Below are 24,592 nucleotides of genomic sequence, written 5' to 3' on the forward strand. Positions count from 1 at the left end.
CAAATCTGAATAAAGAACCAGAGCTTAGCTGTGTCTGATCATTTAGGTTCGGAAAACCAAAAAACTGTATAAAATGATTTTGTCAAAATGTTTATTTTCTGATCTGTTTTCCTTTGTTGTTCATGTAGAATTTGTTCAGATTATCAACGATCATAAAAAGACACTGGATTATGAACAGGTCAGATTCATTTAGTTTCAATGGAAAGTTCAAAAGCAGGCAAGAAACAACCTATACATAAAAGCATTGGAACTGCTTTTTTGTTTGATAGCATTAACAATATTTTAAGTATTTGTAATTTGAAATTGGAAACATGGTGCAACATTTGAACTGGTGAGAGCACAGTAAATCTGCCCCCGCAAACTATCAAGAATGTTTAAAACGTGCTGCAGTCTCCCAAAAACGATGCTTCAGGTGCAGTAACTGAATACAAAAAAATCCTATTTGTGATGTGTTGGCTGTTTTTCTCAATTTGTGTCTGAGTCTGATGGTTCTCAGATAAGGCGGTCATGTGCTGAAGATGGAAACATTCATTTCAATACCACAAACTGGTGAAACAATAGAGAGATCTAGGGTGAACAGCTTGCACATTTCCCCCATCACACCTCTCCCCTCTGCACAAGCACAATCAACCTCCAAACCAACATTGTGACAATCTTCACATTTGAAAAGCGCTGCTAGTCAGGTAGTTACCTCCACACATTACGAGAATCAGTTGCATAATTGAACACAAGGAGTGGACTGATCTGCAGTGCGGTTTAACACGCTCGGTTTAAAACAGTACACTTTCAGGACCAGGACTGGGTTGCACATGGGCTCAGATTTCAACTTTCAACTGTCAAGAGTTTTTGATTGCCTCCTTCATGCATCTGTAACTTTTTTTTTTAGTACTTTTTAACAATGTGCAAATTCATGAAGTTCTTTGATAAATGAGAATAACCCTAAACAGATTATTTATCTCACACATTATCTTTTTCACATGAGAAATGATAATAAAAACCTACTTTGCAAAATGAAGCATCTCCCAAAATAACACACTGTGAATCTTAAGATTGATTAATACAGTAAACAGACTATATTTGGAATGCAAAAATGGATTCAGGCGTCATTAAACATGAATTGGTTCAGCCTATGAATTGAATCAGACACACGTTCAAATACATGTGTAATAAAAGCAATGCAGTTTGACCATAGTGTTCTGTTGTTGTGACAGTCCTAAATATGATCCTTTATCATGAAGATTGCAGGGGCTGCTAATTTCAAGATCTAGGGCACGTGTGTTTTTTTGTTCCATTGATATTTTAAATGAACATGCTGAGGGGTAACCCCTTCACGTTGATGTGACCTTATTTACAACAGTTTCACAGAAAACACTTTGAGTTTGTTAAGGTTTAAAGTCAATGACATCATCCTTAGTAGTGTAATTTGGGGAATGTGGAGTTTACCATCTTCTCGTTGAAGGAATAAAACGTTCACTCACTCCCACTCTCCTGTGATAAACAAGTCCTGTCTATACCAAGGCTTAAAGCCAAGACATATTCCAGTTTATTATATAAAGCGACTCAGGTGCATTTAATGATGGGCAAAATCTCATCTGATTAACCTTTAACCCCAATTCAGCACGACCTCCACAATTGACATGTGTATAATCTATTAGACATCTCTTGCCTAATTTTTCTGCTTGATCTGTGCAAAGAAAGTCATAATTCACATTTCTGACATCACAATGTCAAAGTCATAATTCTCTATTATGACATCAACACAGATGACAGCTAGCCACAATGCTCATCTCCCATTAGTTTCACTTCCCCTGCCAATAACCTGTTGGTATAAAATATACTGTACCACAAGCTGTGGATAAAATATTTATAGTTCCGCTAGGTATTAAAAAAATTAAATATTCATTACAATCCTGCTGTCATTCCAGTTTAATCAAGTAACACATACTATTGCCAATGTTCTTGTTCATCTGCTTTTTATATAGTGGATATATAGTAATTTACCAACTGTAATCATTCATCTAGGACTACTTCACCTCATGTAAAATACCAAGATTAGTACTAATCAGGGTCTGTGAAATCAGCCATATATATATATATATATATATATATATATATATATATATATATATATAATTAACTAATCCATCCAGAACTTAAACACTCCAAATATAAAATCTGACAAATCTGAAAACGATCAAGTACATTTGCTATCTTTTAACAATGCATGGTAACACTGTTTGTTTATGAGCTAGTTAATAAAGCAAAAAGTGACCCTTCAATCTAAAGTGACATTGTGCTGCCCTTGAGCCCAGCATGTGTATTGCAGCCAGGCTGGAGTAACACAGAACCCTGCGAAGCAGCTGGGATCTCAGCTTCTCCTTCTCACTTAAGAAGGTGGTTCGGAATGGTTTGCATAATCATCAACTGTTACAAGAAAGGGGGAACCCCTTTTAAAAATACTTCTTATAACCCTCCAACCCACCCAGACTAAAAAAAAAACAAAAAAACTGCTCTTTGGAAATATAGTAAATAAGAAGTCTTGCACAGTTGTATATTTTTGTTTTACATATTTAACAGTTTTCACCCTATCAGCTTCACACTTTGTGTGTTACTTTATAATGAAAACACCCCTTTGAAAGAACATGCCAGTTTTTCCTGTGCGGTGACGGTTTTAAGATGCCATGTGTAACCCCATGTGTAAGCAGTAGCAAGAGCACCCATGTGTCCTTACAGCTGTAAACCACCTTTAAGGATTGGAAGCAAGCTGAACTGGCTGCTTTCTTATAATGTCGAGCGCTGAGAAGGAAGCGTTATGGAGGAAAGCGGTGAATGTAAAATGGAAGAGAATGGAGGGGCAGATTTAAATTGTGCTGTTCAGTGCGTTTGTACAGCTATGGCTAAAATTTTGCATCACCTAGAATTTTAGGATTCAGATATCATTTAAAATATTATATTATATATATATATATATATATATATATATATATATATATATATATATATATATATATATATATATGAACATCATTTAGATATTTTATTTAACATCATGTAATCAAAGAAACTACATTCTTCTTCATAATAACCTGTGGCTTGTAACCGCAAGTATCAGGCAGCGCTGTAACCTGATCAGTATCAAGCTAAACGAGCAGCCTTCTCCATCTCTCCACCTTCGAGATGCTCTGCACCACAACTCAGCTGCAGATAAACACTCACACTGTTAAAGGGTCCGCGTCACATTTCAACACCAAGCTCAACTGCGGCAGTCTGTGCATGTGAGAATGACCTAGAGCTCAGAATTCCAGTGTACAATGCTTTCACATCAGCGTTGTTATTGATGGAATTTCTTTTCTTTGATTTTGTAACACACAGCTCTTCTGCATGTGGGTCGAGAGATTGGTGCTCCAAGGAAAGGTCAGACCGATGCTGTAAACCTACACAGTTCATTAGCAATATTCAAAACACCTCCACAACCAGGCACACAATCGTTTCTTATTTTCTGACCTGTATGCAGATAGCTATCACATGTTTTATATTTCCCAAACCTATGTCTGCCATAGGGGACTGGGTCACTGGGCCCTGAACAGCAGATAGAAATCTCTCACCGGATGATACACTTGCACTGGACTGTCGTAACATATTTGATTATGATTTTGAGGTCTGAAATACACTACAGGCTTTGCTGTTACCTTTGTAATAGATTCAGAGATGAGGTTATAATCTCTTTCAAGCCTTGTCTCCCTTAGAACCTCCACTTACCACTATACTTCGAAATGTGTCGAGAGTGTTATCTTGTGCACAACCCCATAAACCAAACAGTTCACTACCAGGGAAATGGAAGCAGCTAACTGTGAGATCATGATCTGCTAGCTTCTTCAGTCCCGAATAGACTGCTGTATCCAAAATAGATAAAACTGAAAGGCAAGGTATTTCAAAGTTAGAATGCAATTTAGTTTACATACAGTGGTTTACAAATGCCCCTGCTTTCATGTTTAGTAGTGGATTGGTAAAAAGGAAGTTCGTAAAGAGTGCAAACACACTTGCTTAACATCATGTCCTTGGCTCATTGTGGTCAACATTGGCTATTTGTAACACTGCAGGGGGTGGGGGGGGGTTCTACAGTAAAGCATGCCCAGTTTCCTCTTGAAGATCAAGCAGCTTTTTACATCTCAGCTCACTGCAAAAACAGCCTACTTTTTAGAGACCTTCCTTATTTGTTTGCCTGCTCGTTTTTCTCCCACTGTGTGTCGTACCTAAGCTAACCACAGTAAATGTCTATATTAATTTTACACACATTACCTTACTTTTACTGTCTTTTGCCACATTTTCACTCTTTTACACTTATTCTCTCCTATCTTTTCTTTTCTCTACCTTCTTACCCATAAAACAAAAGTCCATGTTTGACTTTTTTCTTTGCCTTCGTGACCTAATGTATCTAGCAGCATTCACATCTATGCAAGGTGAACGTCCAGCACATGCAAAATCAGCACACACATATTCCTCTTACTGGACCACTTGGGGTCAGACAAAAACATAACCCAGTGACGTAAATGTGCGAACCAAAACTCAAGACACTGAGAAAGGCTTTTAGGAGAAACGTCTTCTCATTTGAATTTAGTTTCTTCTAGTAAATCAACCACTTACTGGAACTGTCTAGGTCATGATATTATTATTATTATTATTATTTATTTCTTAGCAGACGCCCTTATCCAGGGCGACTTACAATTATTACAAGATATCACATTATTTTTACATACAATTACCCATTTATACAGTTGGGTTTTTACTGGCGCAATCTAGGTAAAGTACCTTGCTCAAGGGTATAGCAGCAGTGTCTCCACCTGGGATTGAACCCACAATCCTCCGGTCAGAGCCCTAACCACTACTCAACACTGCTGCATGAAGATTTTCAGTTACAATTTTAAAACACAAAGTTGAAACCAGTTTGACCCCTTAGTCAGTTGTCAGTGTGGAAGAATATGGGTTCCCTTTCTAAAATCTTTTTAAGCATGTCAATGATCATGTCAGCTTGGGTGCAAGCCAGTTTAAAATAATGCTGCATCTTTTACAGAGTTAATGATCATATCTGTGTTGGTCTTTAGAGTGTGTGTGTGTGTGTGTGTGTCAGGAGAAGATCACAACCGATATAAATAATGAACTGACATTTCAGCTGTTGTAACTGCCATTTATTGTTGAAGGTGCTACTGATGTGTTGCAAGGGGCAAAGCTGCAGTATCAACTTGGCTTTGCAGCAAGTTCTGGGAATTATTCTGTCCCACTGGATCTAAACTTGCTCCTAACTAAACTATTACAAGCCCAGTCTGTCAGGCAGTTCTCTCACTATCAGGAGAGCGTCTCTGAAAATGAGTCTGTCCTGCAGTAGCTTGTACAGGATCGGTTCCTGAAGAAGCCATTCTTTCTGGTAGCCAAGCTGAAGTTGATGGTGCTGGTTTGGCAGGGACTGTAGGTCTGGCTCATCTCCAACTCCCCTCTCTCTGGTGGGTGTGTTTCTCTGCGTACCCTGTCTCCGAGTCCAGTCACATAGACTAGCGGTACACAGCTGCTCAGGACAGTTACCATTGTTCCTTCCCCTCCTGGAAACAACATGCTCTTACATGGTCTCCCTTCCCTGAGCTTTGGGCTTCATCTGGGTTTAATTTAAATCATTACATTGTGTGCCCAGGTTAGGAAAAGGATTTTCTTTTAGTCTTCTTAGTTTCATTCCCGTTTTATAAATGATGCAGCAGTCACAACTGAAAAAGAGATCCAGGATATGTACTAGAACCACCTGTGGGGGGTTGCAGGATAAAAAAAAAGGGTTAATGCGAGTCACTGAACTACCGATAACAAACATCTGAATAAAATACCACTGTTCCATCCACCTACATTCTGGAATTATGTATTGTACATAGTTGACCCTGAAATAAGAGTTTGGGGGACTCCATGGTTTTCTCAAGCCATGCTTGAGTGGATGACCTCAGTACAATCTGTTATATATAAAGTAATACTTTCACTGATCCCCATCGACGGTGAAGTGATTGCTGTGGTTTAAAAGCCAGGAGGGTACTAAGTGAGTAAGGGAAAGTACACAGACAGACAGACAGATAGACAGACAGCCTTCACTGCTGAACTTAAGGAGTGTGTTAATGTTCCATTTCAACATGTGGTGTAAGAGTAACAGTAGAATGAAACCGCTAGGCACCATAAGCTCTCTAATCACCTTTCATAAGCGGGGGGGTAAGTGTTAGGTACTGGTTCCGCGCCCCAGTCTCCATTGGGAAGCTTCACCCTGTCAATCCACAGGTCACTAAAAATAGTTGTCTGATTGCGACTATATCAGGAATTGACAGCACAGGAAGTGAACAGGTACCCAAAAACAAGTGTTAATGTTACCAGTTTTATAAAAGGGTAAGAAACATTTTCATTTACTAAAAATATATCTTTTTTTTTTAATACAGTTACATTTTACTATACTATTTACTGTCAAAAACTACGTTCAGGTGTTTTTTATTCCGATTATCCTGGGGTGAACTCATTGCAAGATTGAAATGTGTTCCAGCGCCACACATTTTAAAGCAGGGGAGCCGCAAGCCCGTAAACAGGTAACAGATAAGACACAGCAGCGCCTGTGCTCACAGGATGAGCATTTCGAAAGGAAGTGGTTATGTGCCTTACATCTGGGTAATAAACAATCCCAATTGACACAAATGTAGTAGCTGTCTAAGAGTTGCGATCTGCTTGCAGGTGACCAGTGGCTCTACTGGCCTGGTGGGAAGCTATTAAAACCCACAAAAACATTCAAAACCACTGCAGAAGAGAACAATCTCTACCATTATAATCCCAGTGCATTGCCCTGAAACAAAGAACCATTAGAAGACAGCATCGTCAGCAATAGCAACACAATGCATTTGGATACGGTACCACTCTATCTAGTACTGCTATGGTAAGACAGTACTGCAATGGATAACCAGTGTGGATAGAACCCGAAGAAGAGGGCTTCTTGCGCTGTTAAATGTCCAAGCGAAAGGCTCCGACTTGTCATTCAAACCGGAGACTCATTGCTATTGCTGCTGACAGCAAGCAGCATTCTCGATTTCTATTCCTGTTCTCGATAGGTAACAAGCTCAGGTGTGTCTTATTAAACTCCTAGTAAAACCAGGAATGGATCAAACTGCTATGCAATGGGAGCCCCTGGATTAAACATAGTTTAAACGATAACATTCAAAGTCTTTGGGGACCTCATGTTGACCCATCAGGTTACAGGAAATATCCGGTCCATTTTCTAATTCTTATTAGTCCGATAAGCCGTCTTACAGACTGCTCAGCATCTTTCAGCCAATCAGAGCGCACGTTTCACCGTCTGTATTCCACATCACAGAGAAACCCAATTCAGTTTTTACCCCGCTCTGTACCAGCACGGTTGACGTCACCTGCTTTAAGAATTCCATTCAACTGCAAAGTCCTAAATGGTGATGTCACAATCGGTTACGTAACAAAGCCACTTCATTGTGTTCTCTTCAGCCTTTTCCCTCTTCAACGAAATTGACAATGGGCTTAATAAAGGTTGGTAATGATTAAAAAACAAATATAGATCGATTTTTAACTTGTGTATTAATCATTAATCAGTATATAGAGTTATAGGACTGAGCGTCCGTGTCTGAATTATATTGACACACAGCACTTAAATGGGCCTCGGCTTTCAGTCTCAGTCCATTCACTTCTCCTCGTGTTGGTATTCCGCCACACACAGACGCTCGCTATATGATTGGTCCCATTAATTCAGGTTTGACAGATTTTTCAAGTGCAACGCCACAGATCCCTGGTATCTATTCACTTCCTGTACTGAAGAGCACATGGTCTAATTGCTGCTATACCATTGGACAGAAACTGACAGGAAGTGTATAGCTACCCAAAAACCTGTTGTAAAAGTTATATTAAGGAGGTGTTTAAAGTATTGGTTATCACTAAAAATCTGTGGTACTTTAAAATATAAATTATAAAACAAGCTTCTACTTTGCTTTAAATTATTCCTTGTGTTCAAAAACAAACAGCAGCAAGTGACTGTCTTCTATAAACCTCTTGAGTTGAAAGGGAAACCAAAAAAAAAAAAGAAACTGCCCGTGGAACTTCTGTCAAAACCATGAAGACTGAAGTGAGTTTATTATTGACACAGTGAAGCGGAGGCGATTATTACTTTCTGAATGCAAGAGGAACTGAACCACAGCTTCAAACTGCAGCGCTGTCCCCTCCCCTAAGCTGAAGCTTATATGTTCGTTAAAAACTTTACTCTATAAATGACTGAGCACTTTCAGTGTAATACTCCCACTGCAGACTTGCAGCTGCAGTCCTCATTGGTCCAAATCCTCCTCGTTTGTCTATATATGGCAATGACTAGGCCCCCTTTACCGTAATTCGGAGAAGTAAGAATAAAACCCAATGCTAATTGATTCACATGTTTCCAAGGCGTGCAAAAAATCAGCAGTTTCCACTTCACTCTGGATCCTACTTTAATGTCAGGCACTTTTAAAACTAAACTAAAAGTGCCAAGTGCACACCTTTTCTGAATAGTTTTAAAAAATACCAACAAATACATTGGTTCCAAGTCTCATCAATTGTTATGCTGGTCCAGACTATTTGCTGCAGATGCATATCCCTCTTCCTTGATAATAATTAATCTGACCTATATTATTTCAAATCAATAAAGAAAAAGAAAACAACAACAACAACACTGGTTAATTAATAATGCTAAAATGTGCAACTTTAATGGAGAGTACATACAATCATACTATGCTGCTAATGACAAGCTTCGGTTTTTTACAATCACCCTAACACTGATCTTACATAGAAGTTGTATTTTGCAGTTTGTACAATGACTGTCGCAGGTCTGTAGGTTTTAATGTCAATTTGTGGGTCTGACCTACGAAATGCGGGTCACTTAAGTGGTGTGAAATAAAAAATTTAAAAAATCGATTACAACCTAATAAACAACTTGCTTGTTTGCTTTTTACACCAGAAAGACGCTGTGATCTTTGACCCAAAACATGCTTCTTTTTGTGCCAGAAAAGAAATGCTGCAGTTACGTTGCTTTTGAAGAGAACTCAATTGTTGTTAATTAAAAGTGCAAAAGAATATGCATTAGGACTTAACCTCTGACACATGCTCCAAGATGATGTAGCTACAAGAGGAAGGGCTGATCATAAATCGCCTTTTCGTTTTCACAGGCTTCATAAATTTAAGGAACAGCCATGCCAGAAGACTTCCATGTCTTTTTAAGCAGAAGTTTACTCATTTGAAAAAGTACACCCATTGTTTTCAGCCTGATTAAAATCTCCTTGGTTCTCTTAATTTCACATTCAAAATGTATGGAATTAAACTCTTGAGATATTCATATTATTTTCAAGGGGGCCGTCGAGGCAAAATGGCAGTAGAACTTGCATATTAAAATACAAAAGTGACAGTACTCACTTAAAACAGACACTGCTATTGACAAAACCAATCAACTTAAATAACAATGACACTTCAGAGTCTGGAAGGCAAATGATTACAGTTTGTATTGTTTTTTATGTATTCTTAAATTGTTTCTCTCAATTACAGGTGCAAAACCCAACATGAGAATCACCCATGTAATACTGTGTTGGAGGAGGAGCAACTGCTGATGCATTCAAGCCTGCTCTTTGACTCCAGTGCTGTTAGCAGTAAAACCGTTTCAACTGGAGCATGGCTTGCAGTTCCAGACACAGGTGCCTGACTACACAAGGAGGCAAGGTTCCTGCAAAAATGATCCAAATACAGAATCCTTGAGGCTGTAGACCAGCAACATTTAAATTCCTAGATGCTGACTTTTTTAATGAGCAATATGTGCTGCTTTATTGTCTTGTGATAGAAGATGCTGCCGGTACAGTAAACACTGTCCCTCTATTACAATGAATCGGTGGCAATATCAGTAAGATTTCAATTTCAAAATGATTGCACTTGTAGTACAATCTACAAACTGGAATAGTATGCCAATAAATAACACACACATCCAGATGTAGCAATATACTAAAGCAATATACTAAACTTTTTAATTGGGGTAAAAATCCAGTTACAGGACTGTTTCTTTTGATGGCTATTTAGAGAACTTGGACTGATACAATTGTGACACTTTGTTAATATAAAGCTTGGTACCCCTGGGAGCAGGACAGTGTAGGGATGGTGCTCAGACCACAGCCCAGGGGCGGGAGGGGGAAGTATCTGTGCGTGGAGATAAGGCCTATCAGCAGTGACAGAGTGGGCTCTACTCACACTCCCTTTCATTACACAGCTCCAGACCACAGCTGGACCAGGCTCCGAAGTGGCTTCCTCACTGAGCACTGTGCTAGAGTTACCACAGAGAGGCGACTGCCCAGCCCCTTCATGGGGGTGACTGCAATAGCAGGGATCAAGTTGCGTTGCCTTTTCGTGTGAAACGATTGCTGTGTTTCCGGTGATGCGATGGCTGCAAGCCACTGGCATCCCACGACGCAATGTAGACCCGTCCCTGTGAAATTTAAAAGGATTTAAAAACGTCCACTTTTCTAATGTCAGCTTTCATCCTTGATTTTCAAATTGTACAACAGAAACTCCAATTAATGTTTTTTTTTCAAATTGAAGCTTAGTTATGTGAGCACTGATATGTGTCTGTTTCTGAATATAGCTCTTACAGCAATATCGCTCTGACCAAGTTGCGACATGGTTGACCGGATGCATCATTTTGCAGGGAAGGAATCCGCTGGCCACACCTCCATGCTTATCGAAGAAGGGATCTTATGCATTTCCTTTAAACAAGAAAAGACCTAGTTAACAAAAAATGACACGAGTTTGGCAACCAACCCACAGCAATCTGCTGCCCTTCACCTGATGGTAAAGCTGTGTGTGTAAACTTGGCGCTGCCACATTGCTTTTACGTCAGATGGGGCTGAATGCATTTCACTTTCTCTCTCTCCCAGTATTTTAACACATTGCTCAACCCCATGCTAAATCTGATAAATAACTAAACATTTCCCCATTAGCGCTGTAGCAGCAAGACTACATTTACAATCAAACACACACCCTTTTCCTGTTTGAAGTATTTTTTTTTTTAAAAGCAATGTTACACCTTTGAGTACAACTGCTGTGAAATCTTTACATCGCAATATAAAATAATCTGCTTTTCCAGACCCTGTTTATCCAAACCATCCTCAAAAAACAAGGAACAGTCACCAGGAACACAATGTACTGTCAAATATTGTGCAATACCTGCATGAACACACACACAGGCACGATTTTTGATATGCAAAGGAAAAGGCATGTTTTCAGAGAGGAATTTATCAATGGTAGGGGTATTAATTAAAAGAAACTACTAGCAACATAATAAACCACGTAAAAAAAATGAACCAATCACCATTACTGATTTGTCCAATTTCCAGTACATTCTGTGTACAGATGCCAGCTCATGCATAAAACATACAACACAATTATAAAGTTAGAAAAAACAACACTTCTTTTTTATTTGTATTTAATAGAGCTGTTCTCAAGTACAAGAATCTTCATAGCTGTGATCTATGAATGGAATAATGGATGGGCTGCAGGGAATTACAAGGTTCTAATTGCGTCGAAGATTCTGAAGAGTGAAGCTCGGGTGGTTTATTCAATTAGATCCTAAAGTAATTCACTTCAGCCTCTTTATTTTATTTTATGGATCCCACAAGTTTTCTTTGTTGTTTCTGTTTCTCTGTCTCCGATTGATTCTCTAGTTTTTATTGTGGGAATTTCAAAACTGGACATTTTAATACTTGGAATTATTTATTTATTTATTTTTAACAAGATAGTCACAGTTTGAAAGACGTACAGAGAATTACAAAATAAATAAGTTGGGATTGATAAATAGGCTATGTGTCGTAACATTGCTTAATTATGACTATTTTTTTTCATATGGGCCGAGATGAAATGATAGTGCTTCTCGATATATTATAATAATTGAATGTGTTATGTGTAGGGTCTGCTCTTATAGTAACACATCCTTTTGCACAGTTTCAGTGGATCAGATTTATTTTGCTTTGCTTCAAAACATGTTATCAGATTTTCATTAACTAATTTAGTATGTTCATATAAGAGCTCATGCATATACATGGCATTTTTTTTTCTACCAAAAAAATAGTACAAGCTTTGCACTGGAGGCCCTTGTCTGATAGACCCGTGTTCGTCACAAGCTGTTGCACATTACTATGGCTCAATTTTAAATGCTGCTTTGAAGCCTGTGGGTGAGGAGAGTGTGTGCTGAACATTTCCTGTGTTATTTATCTAGAATGGAAAAAGTTGTGAAACTTCAGCATTTGTAGATCATTGCGCTCCAGCGCTTTAAATATGCAGGGGTCCGTTTTAATGATATAAAAAGCAGAGGTTCAAACTCCAGCCTCTCTTCAGCTCTGTATTCATCCTGCTGGCATTTTCCAATTAATATTGTTACAGAGGAAAAAAATAAAATCAGGTTTCTAAATCTTTAGGGTGTAGGTATTAAGATCTGCCGTTGTCACTACAGTTCTAAAATCTTTTTACACTGCTCCCCTCATCATTGTGTATTTCAACTTTTTATCTGAAGTATCTCGTCGAGAGCCTCTCTCCTCTGTTGGTTCCCCAAGTTTTTTTTTTTGGACAGGTCTCCCCACTAAGATATGCTGGGCCACCCCGCTTTGCTGTGGGGGTCAGTGAATGAACCTCTGTCCACTACAGGGAGCACTGGGGGACACCTGTTCACCAACACAGAGGAGAAGGCTGCAAAGTCAAAAATAATAATGTATTAGAAAATGCAGTCCTTATAACTATACATGCTCGACTATGCCATGTTGCAATATTTCAAAATCCATAAACACATTCCTATTAGGACGGTATTTTGTACTTATTAAACAACACAGAACATATCATAAACGCCAATGAATTTAAAATACATTTTCCATTTGTACTTAAAATAAATAAATACATAAAACACATTTATAAGCCATTGATGGGTCGGTACTCTAAACTCTAGTCATTCTGTAGTTAAAAGGTTTATGTTTAAAGAATAATTGCTACATGTATATTTATGTACAGCATGTTGGAATGAAAGTGTTAATTTATGAAATATTAGTTCTGTGAATAGTGCCCTATAACTAAAAATAGTGAAAACATCTTTAAACATTAAGAAAGCAAATGATTTAGTATGGGGTTAAAATATATATCTTGTGTAGGACTGAGGTTTAAGTCCAAAGGTAAATCCAATTATTTAAAGTTCTTCTGAATGAAAGAACGTATGGAAAGCACTTTCAAATGACGATTGTGCTTGCCACGTGCAGGCCCCAGCTCTAGAGGATTCAGTTAGAGGACAGCAATGCTCCTTCACAGGTGTCTTAACATCCTGCTCTCAGAGTCTCCTGACACGGCACCCGCTTTGTTAGCTGGAAGTGCTTTGCAAAAAGGAAGAATGAGTGGGAAGGGCTGTGCTAAAGTAAAACACACAGCATCAGTGCCAGTAATCAAGGAACCTCTTCTTTGCACTCAAAGAAATAAAACGGTCAGTCGTCTCCAAAACAGAACAGTGCAAAGGATCTTGGGAAATGTATTACGTTGCATCCAGATTAGTGCCGCCGCACTGTATTTTAGTGCTGTTTTGTAACTACTGATCCTATGATGCTTGTCGAGTTGCCATAGACACTGTTTTCAAGTTGCCATCGTGCCCACGCATCAATGCTGTTTCCATCTAGCAGTGCAACAAAAATGCATTATCCATGAAGACAAAAATGGAGGTGATGCTGAAAACGGTGGGCAGTGCACCCGCAAACACTGCATCGACCATTCTGAAAAACCTACAATACTACAGGGCTATGGAACAGCAAACTGTGGGTTCAAGTCGTCAGCGTTTCCGATTACAATGTGCTCAATACCCTGATGTTGAGTATGGCGTGCTTTTGTGGTTTAAAAACGCCCGTGATCAGAATGGGACATGCAGATGTCAAGTGCAGTTCATTGGCAATGTATACTTTTTAAAAGTTCACTTGAATTTGATCCACCTGCCACCTCCCCCCCCCCCACCCAAAAAACAATGTTTTGTGTTGCTCTGCTGGTGAGAGTGGGAAGGGGAAATGAAACTGGCAAGCCTTCCTGGTCTGGGACAAGAGAGACATGCAGAAATATAACAACGGAGTCAAACAAAAAAATAACAATACCAAAAGAAAAAAAAAAAATTGATTTAGAGTTAAAAAATAATTTCTTTCTAGTTGACATTTATGAAGTAGCTTTTGCGGGATTTTAGGTACTAACCAAGAAGGTGTAAAGGCCTAATTCATGTTTGAAAACAGGTTCTTTTTTTATCGTGGCTGAATCCCTCACCCCTCCCCCACTTCCTCCTCTCGCAGTGCAGCGTGACACTGAGGTTTACGTTGCCTAGAGACCAGCAGAAAATATCTTTGTGAACGCGGGTGCAAGGTTCCTGCTGCGGCTAGTGAAAACCTTTCTCTTCAGTTTCAAAAAGCTTTGCAATATAAAAGCAGTTCCATGAGCTTCTCTGCATCGTCTTTGAAAAATTCTAAACTACTAATTTCATACCACGTGGCCAATTTTTTTAAATTCTTTATCCCCAATGGAAATCTGGACACAGATATTTTTTATGTTCTGTAATTGTCATAGAGTTTTTTATCTTTCTGTTCTTTTTTAAATAAGGGTTTGTTATTCATTAAACTATTTTAACAACAGCAAGTAAGACCATCAGACTTTAAATAAACATTCTCTAAATAACTTGCAAACTTGTAACTTGTGAATAGTGTTCAGTCTGCAAAATGTGCAGTATTTTGAAAACATAAAAAAAGTTTAAAAATGGACAAGTCTATACTGCCTATTGAAATGCAATGAAAAAAGCAATATTCTGAACACCCTTTTATAAAGCATTATGTGCTTCTTTCAAACGCACATTATATATTTTGCTTGTGATTGCACTGAATCCGTTGTCCAACTTACATGCTCTGATAAAACTTGAATGTTCAGATCAGAAATGAGTTTAGCTTCCTGTCTTTAAAAGAACTGCATGCGTCTTGAATATCTTAGACAAATTCACTATTAGGGGCCCTATTTACAAAACCTTTCCCCATTCACAGCACAGACATCAAAAACATGGTACCTCGCATACTTCAAAATACAGGTTATTTACTAGTCTGCCCCAATCCCAGATATTTATTTTGTGCTTTAATACTCGTTTGTGTTAAACGTCTGTGCTGTGCTCTGTCCTGAGGAATAGCTGTTCTGGTGTCTCTAGGTTCTGTTTTTTACGGGACATGATTTCTTTATTAAGGTCAAATTGATGATTCTGTAGTCACAATTTTTCTGTAATTACATGGGTTTCACTTTTTACACTTACACGACAATTTGTTTTCCTATTTCTCGTCTCAAACTGGACTGTTTAGCAAAAGGGAATTTTTTTTCAAAACAGCTTAGTTTTGGAAAATGTTAGATTCAGAAATTGTCACTTACTTGCAATTCGTGGGCTCCATATTGATAAGAGTGGGATAAAAGTACAGAAATAAGTCATAGTGGATATATATATATATATATATATATATATATATATATATATATATATATATATATATGCACATTTTCAACGGAGTATTTTGAAGGTCAAGTTGTTATTTTTTACATTATGTTTTCGCACTGAATTTTAAGTCCATTTTTGTTTGCGTTTTTGAAATCTTAATAAAAAAAATTTCTAACATGTGTTTCATGAGATCATCCAAGTAGAAATAATTTTACACAATACAAACAAGTACACAGTAACGGAAGGCTTTGTACAAACCAATCTTCAAAATAGAACGATTCTTACAATAATTATTATGACTTCTGTTATTTTTTATATTAGGGCTCTGTCACACTCACATATTTGTTTGCTTCCCTTTGGGAAGGTTTATCACCCCCACCCTCCAAAGCTTTTGAATCAATCGCTGCTAGTGCTGTCGACTATCCCATCTGCTCATAACCTTCCACTCCCCCCAGCACAGCACAGCGCAGGTCTGGTTTAAACTGGCTGGAGGTGGTGTGCAGCTTTACTCTGGTGGTTGCTAGTTCATGGGACACAGTCATGCTGGGAAAACAGCCGATTAGGCAATGAGAAAACTTTACATCTAGACAGAAACAAACAAACAAACAAACAAACAAACAAACAAACAAATCAATCTGAGAATAATCCTGGTTTAATAACCCCCCTGTGTAACCAGTAAAAAATAAAATCCATGTCCAATTCACAGCGATAACTGGTCACCAGCAAAACAGCAATTGTTGCAATTTTGATCAGAGCTGTTATCAGTGCAATTACATTTTTAAAAGGTTCATAGCAATATTCAAGAATATTATCAATACTAAGCATTCAGTTGTATAGTATATATGCATCTATTAACTTAACTTTGGTATATTTTATTGTGCAATGTTGTTATATTTAATTTAGCAACTTTATTACAAATTGGATTATATACAATTAAATAATAATACAAATATTAAATAGCTCTTATAAAAAACAAATACTGATAAGCAGTTTTTCTTAGAATATTATTTTTATAATTCAGTGATCTCTTTACTAGTTTTGTTGAACTGTCATAATCATTCCTGTACGCTATAAGAGGACCCATAGCTAAATAGAGAGTCATAGCCTATAAATTAGTATCTAAAGTAACACTAGTTTAGTTTTTTATTGCCATAAAAAAGGCAGAGAATATCTTCCCAAACCTATTAAATGTAGGCTAACTTTTCCATCCTTGTACTAAAGAAAATTCATTACCGACTTATAAAAACTGAATATAAAAAAGCCATGTGGCACGTTATTCTCAACTTTCATACTGGTTTCTTTCAGTATCTGAAACAATTTTCCGCCACTCAGAACGATTATCATCAGTGAGATATCCTGTGTTTTGGAACCAGATCATTTTATATATCTATACATATCTCTCTCTTTTTTTTTTTTTTACTAAATACACAATTGGGTCCAATTCATATTCAATTTAAAACCTTAAATAACCTAATATTTTTTTAATAGTTTTAGATCTGAATCTATGCTTTCCTTTGTTCCTCTATAACAAAGGAAATCAGGTAGTTGTATGGTACCTCCAAACAGCATTAAAACCAATTAAGCACAAAAACACTTAACAACTTGGTCTAATAACTAACACAAAGTTACAAAACCAAAACATTTCTTGAAGAATACTCTCTCTACATTGAAATCCTGGACTTGTGTGTGTGTGTGTGTGTAAAGCATGTTACTGCTTAATCCAAGGTAAAACTAACAACAACCAAAAAACACAGCCTCCTCCAATTCAGGTTTAATTCCAAACAAGTATTCTAACTCATTTACTTTAAAATAACATTTTGTTAATTGCTGATGGAGTGATCTTGTGTGATTTGTTTTTGTGATACGGTTACAAAGTTTCTAAGGGCATATATCAGGGATTATATCCCTCTAGCTCAACCGTATTTAGAATGTGTGGAATCTTTCCATTGAGATATATATATATATATATAATCAGTGCAACTATCATCAGACTTTGCACACTTTCAAAATATCAAAAGCTAATGTGTATATGAAGAGCAAAAACGCATGTATGGTGGAGAGCATTTGTAGTTCTTTAAGATAACTCAGAAGGAGACAAATTCTGCTCATTTCACAAAACATCTATAATTCATCTATAGGAATCATTTGTGCATCAGTCTAAGAACCGGCCACTCTGCACACTTTTTATATTATACTGCTCTGATACCCCAAGCTTTTCTTTGGGACATTAGTGCAAAGGGGGATTATGAAGAAAACGAAATGCCAATACCTGCATGCATTCTGGCTGCTATGTGGTTGATGTTGGCCCCTTACTTTTTATCCAGTGTACCTAGTTTGTGCATGCAAGTAAAAGAAACCAGAGAATGCTACAGAAAATCAGCAAGTTAGGCAGATACCAAATTATCAGCAATACCCAAATTAAACCGAGCTAATACGGCACATCCCTGCTAGCTGTCTACAATGATCAAAAATACTACATGTCCTCAGCGTGAATGTGGACAAGACAGTCTATATATGCAGACAAAGATATTTTGAGAAGATTAAAATTGATGTGTTCATGTTTGGGGGGGGGGGGGGCTCTTCCAGGAAATAGCTTGCACGTTCTCTCTATAGGTATTTCCAGAGCAAGCCCATTCAAACAGAACATGTATTTTAATCCAGTATCCTTTAATATTCCCTTCACTTACACTACTTGCACCTCACCCCAATGAGGCTTCCTCTCTCCCTCCATCCACCTCTCTACAGCTATGGACTAAAGTCTTGCATCAGCTAGAAATTTAGGATTGAGACCATTAAAAAAAAAAAAAAAAAAAACCTACATGAACATAATTTAGATATTTTATTTAACATCACAACATGACAAACTACAGAATTATACCGCAAAAGCCTTCCCGAAGCCATAATAGTAGTACAGTATTTCATGTTAGATTTTGAAATGGCATTATTTCATGTTAGATTCTATAGTTCTAAAGTTCTAAATTCTAAAGTTACCATAGTTGTATATTGATTCAGCAAACATATCAGAATCTACTCTACTTTTTTTTTTTTTAAAGCACAGAGACTTGGATACTGTTACAAGCCCACTACCGAGTAAAAGACGGCTAAACCTGTCAAGATTTCTCTGTAAAGAATGATCATTATGCCCCTGAAAGGTGGCAGGATGACTCAATTGTAATGTCCACTGATGTGTTTATTAAGTCTCTCCAAGTAAACCAGAGGCCGTGTTGAACTGGTTAACTCCCCTGTGTTAGTGTGCTGGTTCTGTGGGGCACACGACAGCAGCCAGCATGCTGTAGTTTCATGTGTAGCTCGGGTTTTTCAGGGTGGTCTTGCAAGGCAATACTTTTAGTCATTCAGCAGAGACGCAGACTTCACCTTTCAGTCTTGTTGAGCACAGGTGTGGTGCAAAAAGTCCAAATGTTTGTCTACTTATAATAAATAATAAATTCATGTAAGTCTTACAGCCTTACATGAATTTATTATTGAGTGTATTGCACTGAATCTTTCTAAGATTCCTCCAAATCACCCAAATAAATCACCCAAAATCACAATAAAAAGAAAAACTCACTTAAATAGTCTGCAGATACTAACAGATCAAGATTTTCAGAAAATAAATCAACAACTAATTAAAGAAAGCCATGCTTTGAAGAAAGTGCAAAAGCAGAGGAATAAAGCAATTGAAATGGCATAAAACTAGCAAGCAGGAAAGAGCAGGTAAAATCTTAATCTGAACTAATGGAGTGTATGTGTTCATGTTTATATATATATATATATATATATATATATATATATATATATATATATATATAAACAGAATTATTTTTAAGATAGCATGAACAGCTGATACAATTAAAGCTCTCACAGGTTTCCTTGTCAAGCTCAGGGTGTATTTATTTAAATCAACCAGTAATGGAAAATCAAAATAAGAGTTAAGCTAATTCAGCGTTCTGGATGACGTTGGCCGTAAAAACAGTTGAGAAAGCAGCTTGAATTTTCAAAAAAAAAAACCACCCCCAGCGCTACAAATAATCTGAAGAACAGTCTATGGAGTCTGCAGCTTTCTATTTCTCACATCGCTCATTTGCACCAAAAGCATATTTTAATCACATTTCCTCCTTCTATAAATAGATGAGGTACCAGTTACAAGAAGGTAGAAAAGCGACATGCAAACGAGCTTGTTTTTACCTTTTACTACTTCACTGAACGGCGCTCTCTCCTGTCAATTGTAAATCTCAAAAACACTTTTTTTACGAACCAAAAAAAAAGAAATAAAAAAGCCATTTGACTAAGGTCTTCATGCATGTTTTTACACACTTCCTTTGGTTAAAGTCACTCAGTTGAAGGTCTTTACCTCAGACACAGCCGTCTCTATTATTCTTAACCAGACAATGTGAAACTCTGGATTACCTGAGCATATTTCATATGGCCTTTCACACTATATTTCCAGTTCACTTTGTATAACTGAGTTTCAGCTGTCATTTCACAACTATACAGAAACTCAAGCACAAAGTCTTGTGCTTGAGTTTCTTGAGTTTCACAAAGTCTTGTGCTTGAGCTCAAGACTGCTCCCAAATAGACGTATTTAAACTGCAAAAGGGGCCAGTAACTAACACATGTCACAATCAAGACATCCATTGACAAAGAAGCTTCTTTACTGTGGCTCCTAACTAAACCTTTACCTAAAAGACCTGAATACACCTGAATCAGGTGAGAATGCCCCCAGCAGAGGCAATGGGTGCAACTCTTTCTTTTGTTGAATGATTTATTCACCAGGATAATCAATGGGCCACGATATTGCAACATTACCATTACATTTCTATCTGTGCATTTCTGGTGATAAAGGCCTTTGTTTTAGTTACAACATGACTAGCACTTACAGGAGCAGGTGTGTGTTTCCGATAGAGACTGGATTCTTATTTATAAACCCCTTAAAAAGTGCTCTCTTTTCTTCGCTGTCTGACTTACACATAAACTGTAAAATATTGAAAACAGTGAATCGGTTGAATGGCTCTTATGCAGTAAAATATAGTACCGTCTGCATGGATTAACCAAGAATTAACCACATTTGAAACAAAAGCAGGAAAAAACACTATTTAGGGTGCAGTGAGCAAGCATGTCTAGGTCAGCTGCCATGACTTTCTAAAGCCACCATGTTTGAATGAATTGTCACTACGCCCTTACAAGGCGACAGTATAAGATTGCGCAGTGATCTGAAATTGAAACTGTCTTGCTGGGTGTGTAGAATCTCTCTGCTCTGAGACAGTTAGACCTCTTCCTGTGGTTAAACCACGTGGCCAGAAGGGGGTTAAAAGGAGGCAAGCACTCTGTAAGCGCCCTATTTCTACAGGGACAGAGAAGGGGTGACTGGTAAGAACACTGGAGTATTGCAAGAGCTTTTTCTTCTCTTTGATAGTTTTAGTGTTAACTTAACCGACCGATGCAATGAAAAAAAAAAATATATATATATATAATGTGTGTTTTTATTATATATGGTAGTTAATTTATTAACTGGAAAAAAGCCAATTTTGAGGGAAAAATATATATTTTTGAATTCTACATATTTCTTTGAAATTTCTGTACTTTAGATCTTTCGGATCATATTGAGATAGATATCTCGCAAGGCATTGTGTGAAACACGTTAATTAAAAAATAAGCTAAACTAGATGCAGCAAAGAACAAAACTGTCTACATTTAAAGTTTTGTGGAACAATTTAAACATGAGCAAATATTAAACAAGATTAATGTTTTAAAAAATCACTAATACAAAAATATTATAATATTGGGACAATTCAGCAAGTAACATTTTTCTTGTACTATAACTCATCATTAGGATTACAGATAATCTTGTGTTTGAGAACTCGGGTAGATCATTGTTCATTGCATGGGTTGTTTTAAGTGGTACAGGTGTTGAAGATTAAAAATAGGTTAGAATTAGACTATTTAACTTTTATTTTAATGAAGAATGAGGTAAGTTTCAGAAATTCATTTCTCAAAAGTATAGACTTATGTAGTGGTGTTACAGGGACACACATTGCTGGATGTGTCATTCAAAATGACTTCAATAAATATCATTACTATAGATACGTTTGGGTGCGGACATTTTGTTAAGCGTCTCTGTGTAGACAGAAACTGGGTTCCTGCTGGTGACTGATGATCTGGGTGTGAAAAAGCAGAAGTAAGTTTTACTGTAAAACAAGACTACTGGCAATATGTTAAAAAGCAAGTTTTAAATTATAAGTTATATCTTTGTACGGTTAAACATACAGTTATTAACTGCTGTCATTGATGGCTTATATGTGGAATCTAATGCAATTATATGCAGTCTAATGTAAGTCTTCAGTATGACTGCCATTTGGGAGCAATTAATTATTAAATATTATGCAGGGTTAGTACCATTATATGCAATGCGATAACCAGCATGCAATATGCAAATTCATTATTGGCTATAAATGATCATACATTTATTTCAAATACAAAATAGTAATGCGCAGAAAAGAAAGAATGTTATTTATTTATAGCACTTAATAGAAAACTCATTAGATTAAAAAAACAATGCATCATATTTAAATATTATTATTTTTTTTTTTTTGTTATCAGTTTGAAAAAAAAAGCTAGATGTACATTTAAAAAAAATAGAGAGAAATGTTTAATCACATAATACTTTTGGGCAGCACACTGCAGAGGCTAGAAAGTGTTTGCATTCCAGTTTAAAGTTTTGAAGTGATTTGGAGTTTAAGTACTGTAATGTTTGTACTGACAGTTATGAAATTGAATTCCCTGTGTGTCTTTATTGTTTCTTGCCAATGTGGATGTGGGTGGGAGTGGATATGCAGTAAGATGGCGGACGGAAAGAGATGGCGGCGATGACTGGAAGATGGATCTTCGGATGTACAGTGCAGTCATCCATAAAGTAGAAAGCACTACTAAACTCTCCAGCTCAGTGTAGTGTTTCCTACTTTATGGATGAGTGTACTGTTGGCTACGAGAAAAGAAAAAAAAAAAAAACCACACGACATCAGCTTTGCAATGACAATCTTTGTTTCAGACCTGCATTAGCTGTTTATGGTGTTATATTTCTGAATTCACATAAACAGTGCATGCAAAACGAAACAAAGCAAGGTTTATTTGTTGTATTTTTTTTATTATATTCAATATTTTACACATTTAGCATATTCCATTTGTGAATTTTATTTTTGTTTTAATTGTTTTATTTCATCTACAGGTTTGGGGCTTATTTAATTTGCATAGTTTAAGCTATTTTAAACCTTCTACAATTTTGCTTGCTGTTATTTATAAACTGTTTTATTACACAAGATTTGTACACTTACAATTCAGAAAATAAAACAATTAAAAAATGTAATGGACGCGTTGTCTTCTCCTCTCCACAGTGGATCCCAATATGAGAAATGCATGGTAATAAAAATATGGTTACACTTTAAAATAATGGCAGCAAATTCCAATTCATTTTAATGCATTACCTGCTAGTCGTCTGGTGTTGCACTTGCATTCATTATGAATTTGTGACAATGTCTTCAATTATCTTCAGGACTAGAAAGCATCATTATAAAACAAGAACAAAACATGTGTTACTCGGATGTTACTCCAATGCAATGCTATGGAACTATTGAAATTCATATGAATTTACAGCCATTGTTTAATGATGGAAAACAAAAGTAACATAGCATGAAACTGGGTCCCAATAAGGATTATCTTAAAAATCATTCAAATGAATGAATGAATGAATGAATGAATGAAACAAAACATGCAAAACACATGACATTTTATACATAGCTGTAAAGAAAATCCCCCAAAAAACACAGTAAACAAAACCTAAAAATGTTTGCTTATGTATTTGGATTATTCCAAAACTTGAAACGTTAACGTATTGATATTTGACTACAGCATTTTGTCATTTTAAATAATTATGTTAAAGAATGCAGATTCAGTAATGGGACACCTTTAATAAGATATTCTATATGTAATATTCCCTGCTTCCACAAGGGGCAGCGGTGTCAGTTTGTGCATTCTAACTGTTGGAACAAGTGTGTTGTACGTCAGACATCATTCCTTTTGAATACATTGAAGATATTAATAACAAACAAAAACTTTTCAATACAGTTATACAGGCAAATGTATGAAGATTCTGCAGCACCATTTCATTGGAACAAAATAATCTTGTAAAGTTTTAAAACCAGAAATACTTGTCCTACAATAAAAATCAAATAATACGCACTTAAAAAAATAAATAAAATAAAATAAAAATAAAAGCACAGAAATGTTAATTTAACAGTCCCTTACTGCCTCCAAGTTGTTTCTTGCCCATGTAACACAAATCAACTCTACAGGCAACTTTTTCTGGCAACATTTCATGCAACTAATTGTAGCAGACATTTTCAAGCAATTTCCACTAAAGTAGCCCAAATCAAGACTGCTTAGATGCATAGCTTGAACTATTCACACGGGGTGAAGAAACTTGCTTAGAAATGTTGCCTGCAACAAGCTGCTTCATAAGCTGTCCAAAAACAACACAACACATACAATAAAACATAGTGCTCTTTACAAGAAGACTTTATAAAACATCCAATACACTGTAGCTGTTTTTACTTTGTGATATGAACTGGGAGCTGTGGGATCCGGGGTTTCTATCCCAGCACGGCTCACTAGATTACTGTACTGATTAACTGTGAGAGCCGAATGCAGCACTGAATCAACTCCCTCCCTGGATTCATTAGCATGCTTCTTGATACACAGCAGTGTTTGGCCTGCAATCAGCATAGGCTATACCCTGTGTTGGTCTAAAGGGTTAAATGCATTCTAGATCCCAGCATCAATAAAACCACCAGGGAGAATTTATATTCTAATGAAAATCCCAACGTCCATTTACAGAAATGCAGATTCTGAGCAGGGAATACAGTACCTTCTAGGCTGCATGCTGGAAACAGCACTGTCATGGAGATGCACGTTTCCTGTGTAAAAAACAAACAGATACAATGTTAAACTACCTGTGTTACCGAATTCAATACATTCGTGTCT

At 36.9% G+C, this 24,592-nt stretch overlaps 1 protein-coding gene across 1 annotated transcript in view; it reads right to left on the reverse strand.

The window, feature by feature from the left end:
• Positions 1-22,597: 22,597 nt before the first annotated feature.
• Positions 22,598-24,592, reverse strand: part of LOC117430313 (RIMS-binding protein 2-like) — a 93,422-nt gene continuing 91,427 nt past the window's right edge. Inside the window, exon 29 of the mRNA XM_059001535.1 lies at positions 22,598-24,525. Within this exon, the coding sequence (XP_058857518.1) occupies positions 24,440-24,525 (86 nt within the window). The 3' untranslated portion in view covers positions 22,598-24,439. The remainder of the gene's footprint in view (positions 24,526-24,592) is intronic.

Source organism: Acipenser ruthenus, chromosome 26 (genome assembly GCF_902713425.1).
Source record: "Acipenser ruthenus chromosome 26, fAciRut3.2 maternal haplotype, whole genome shotgun sequence".
NCBI lineage: Eukaryota > Metazoa > Chordata > Actinopteri > Acipenseriformes > Acipenseridae > Acipenser > Acipenser ruthenus.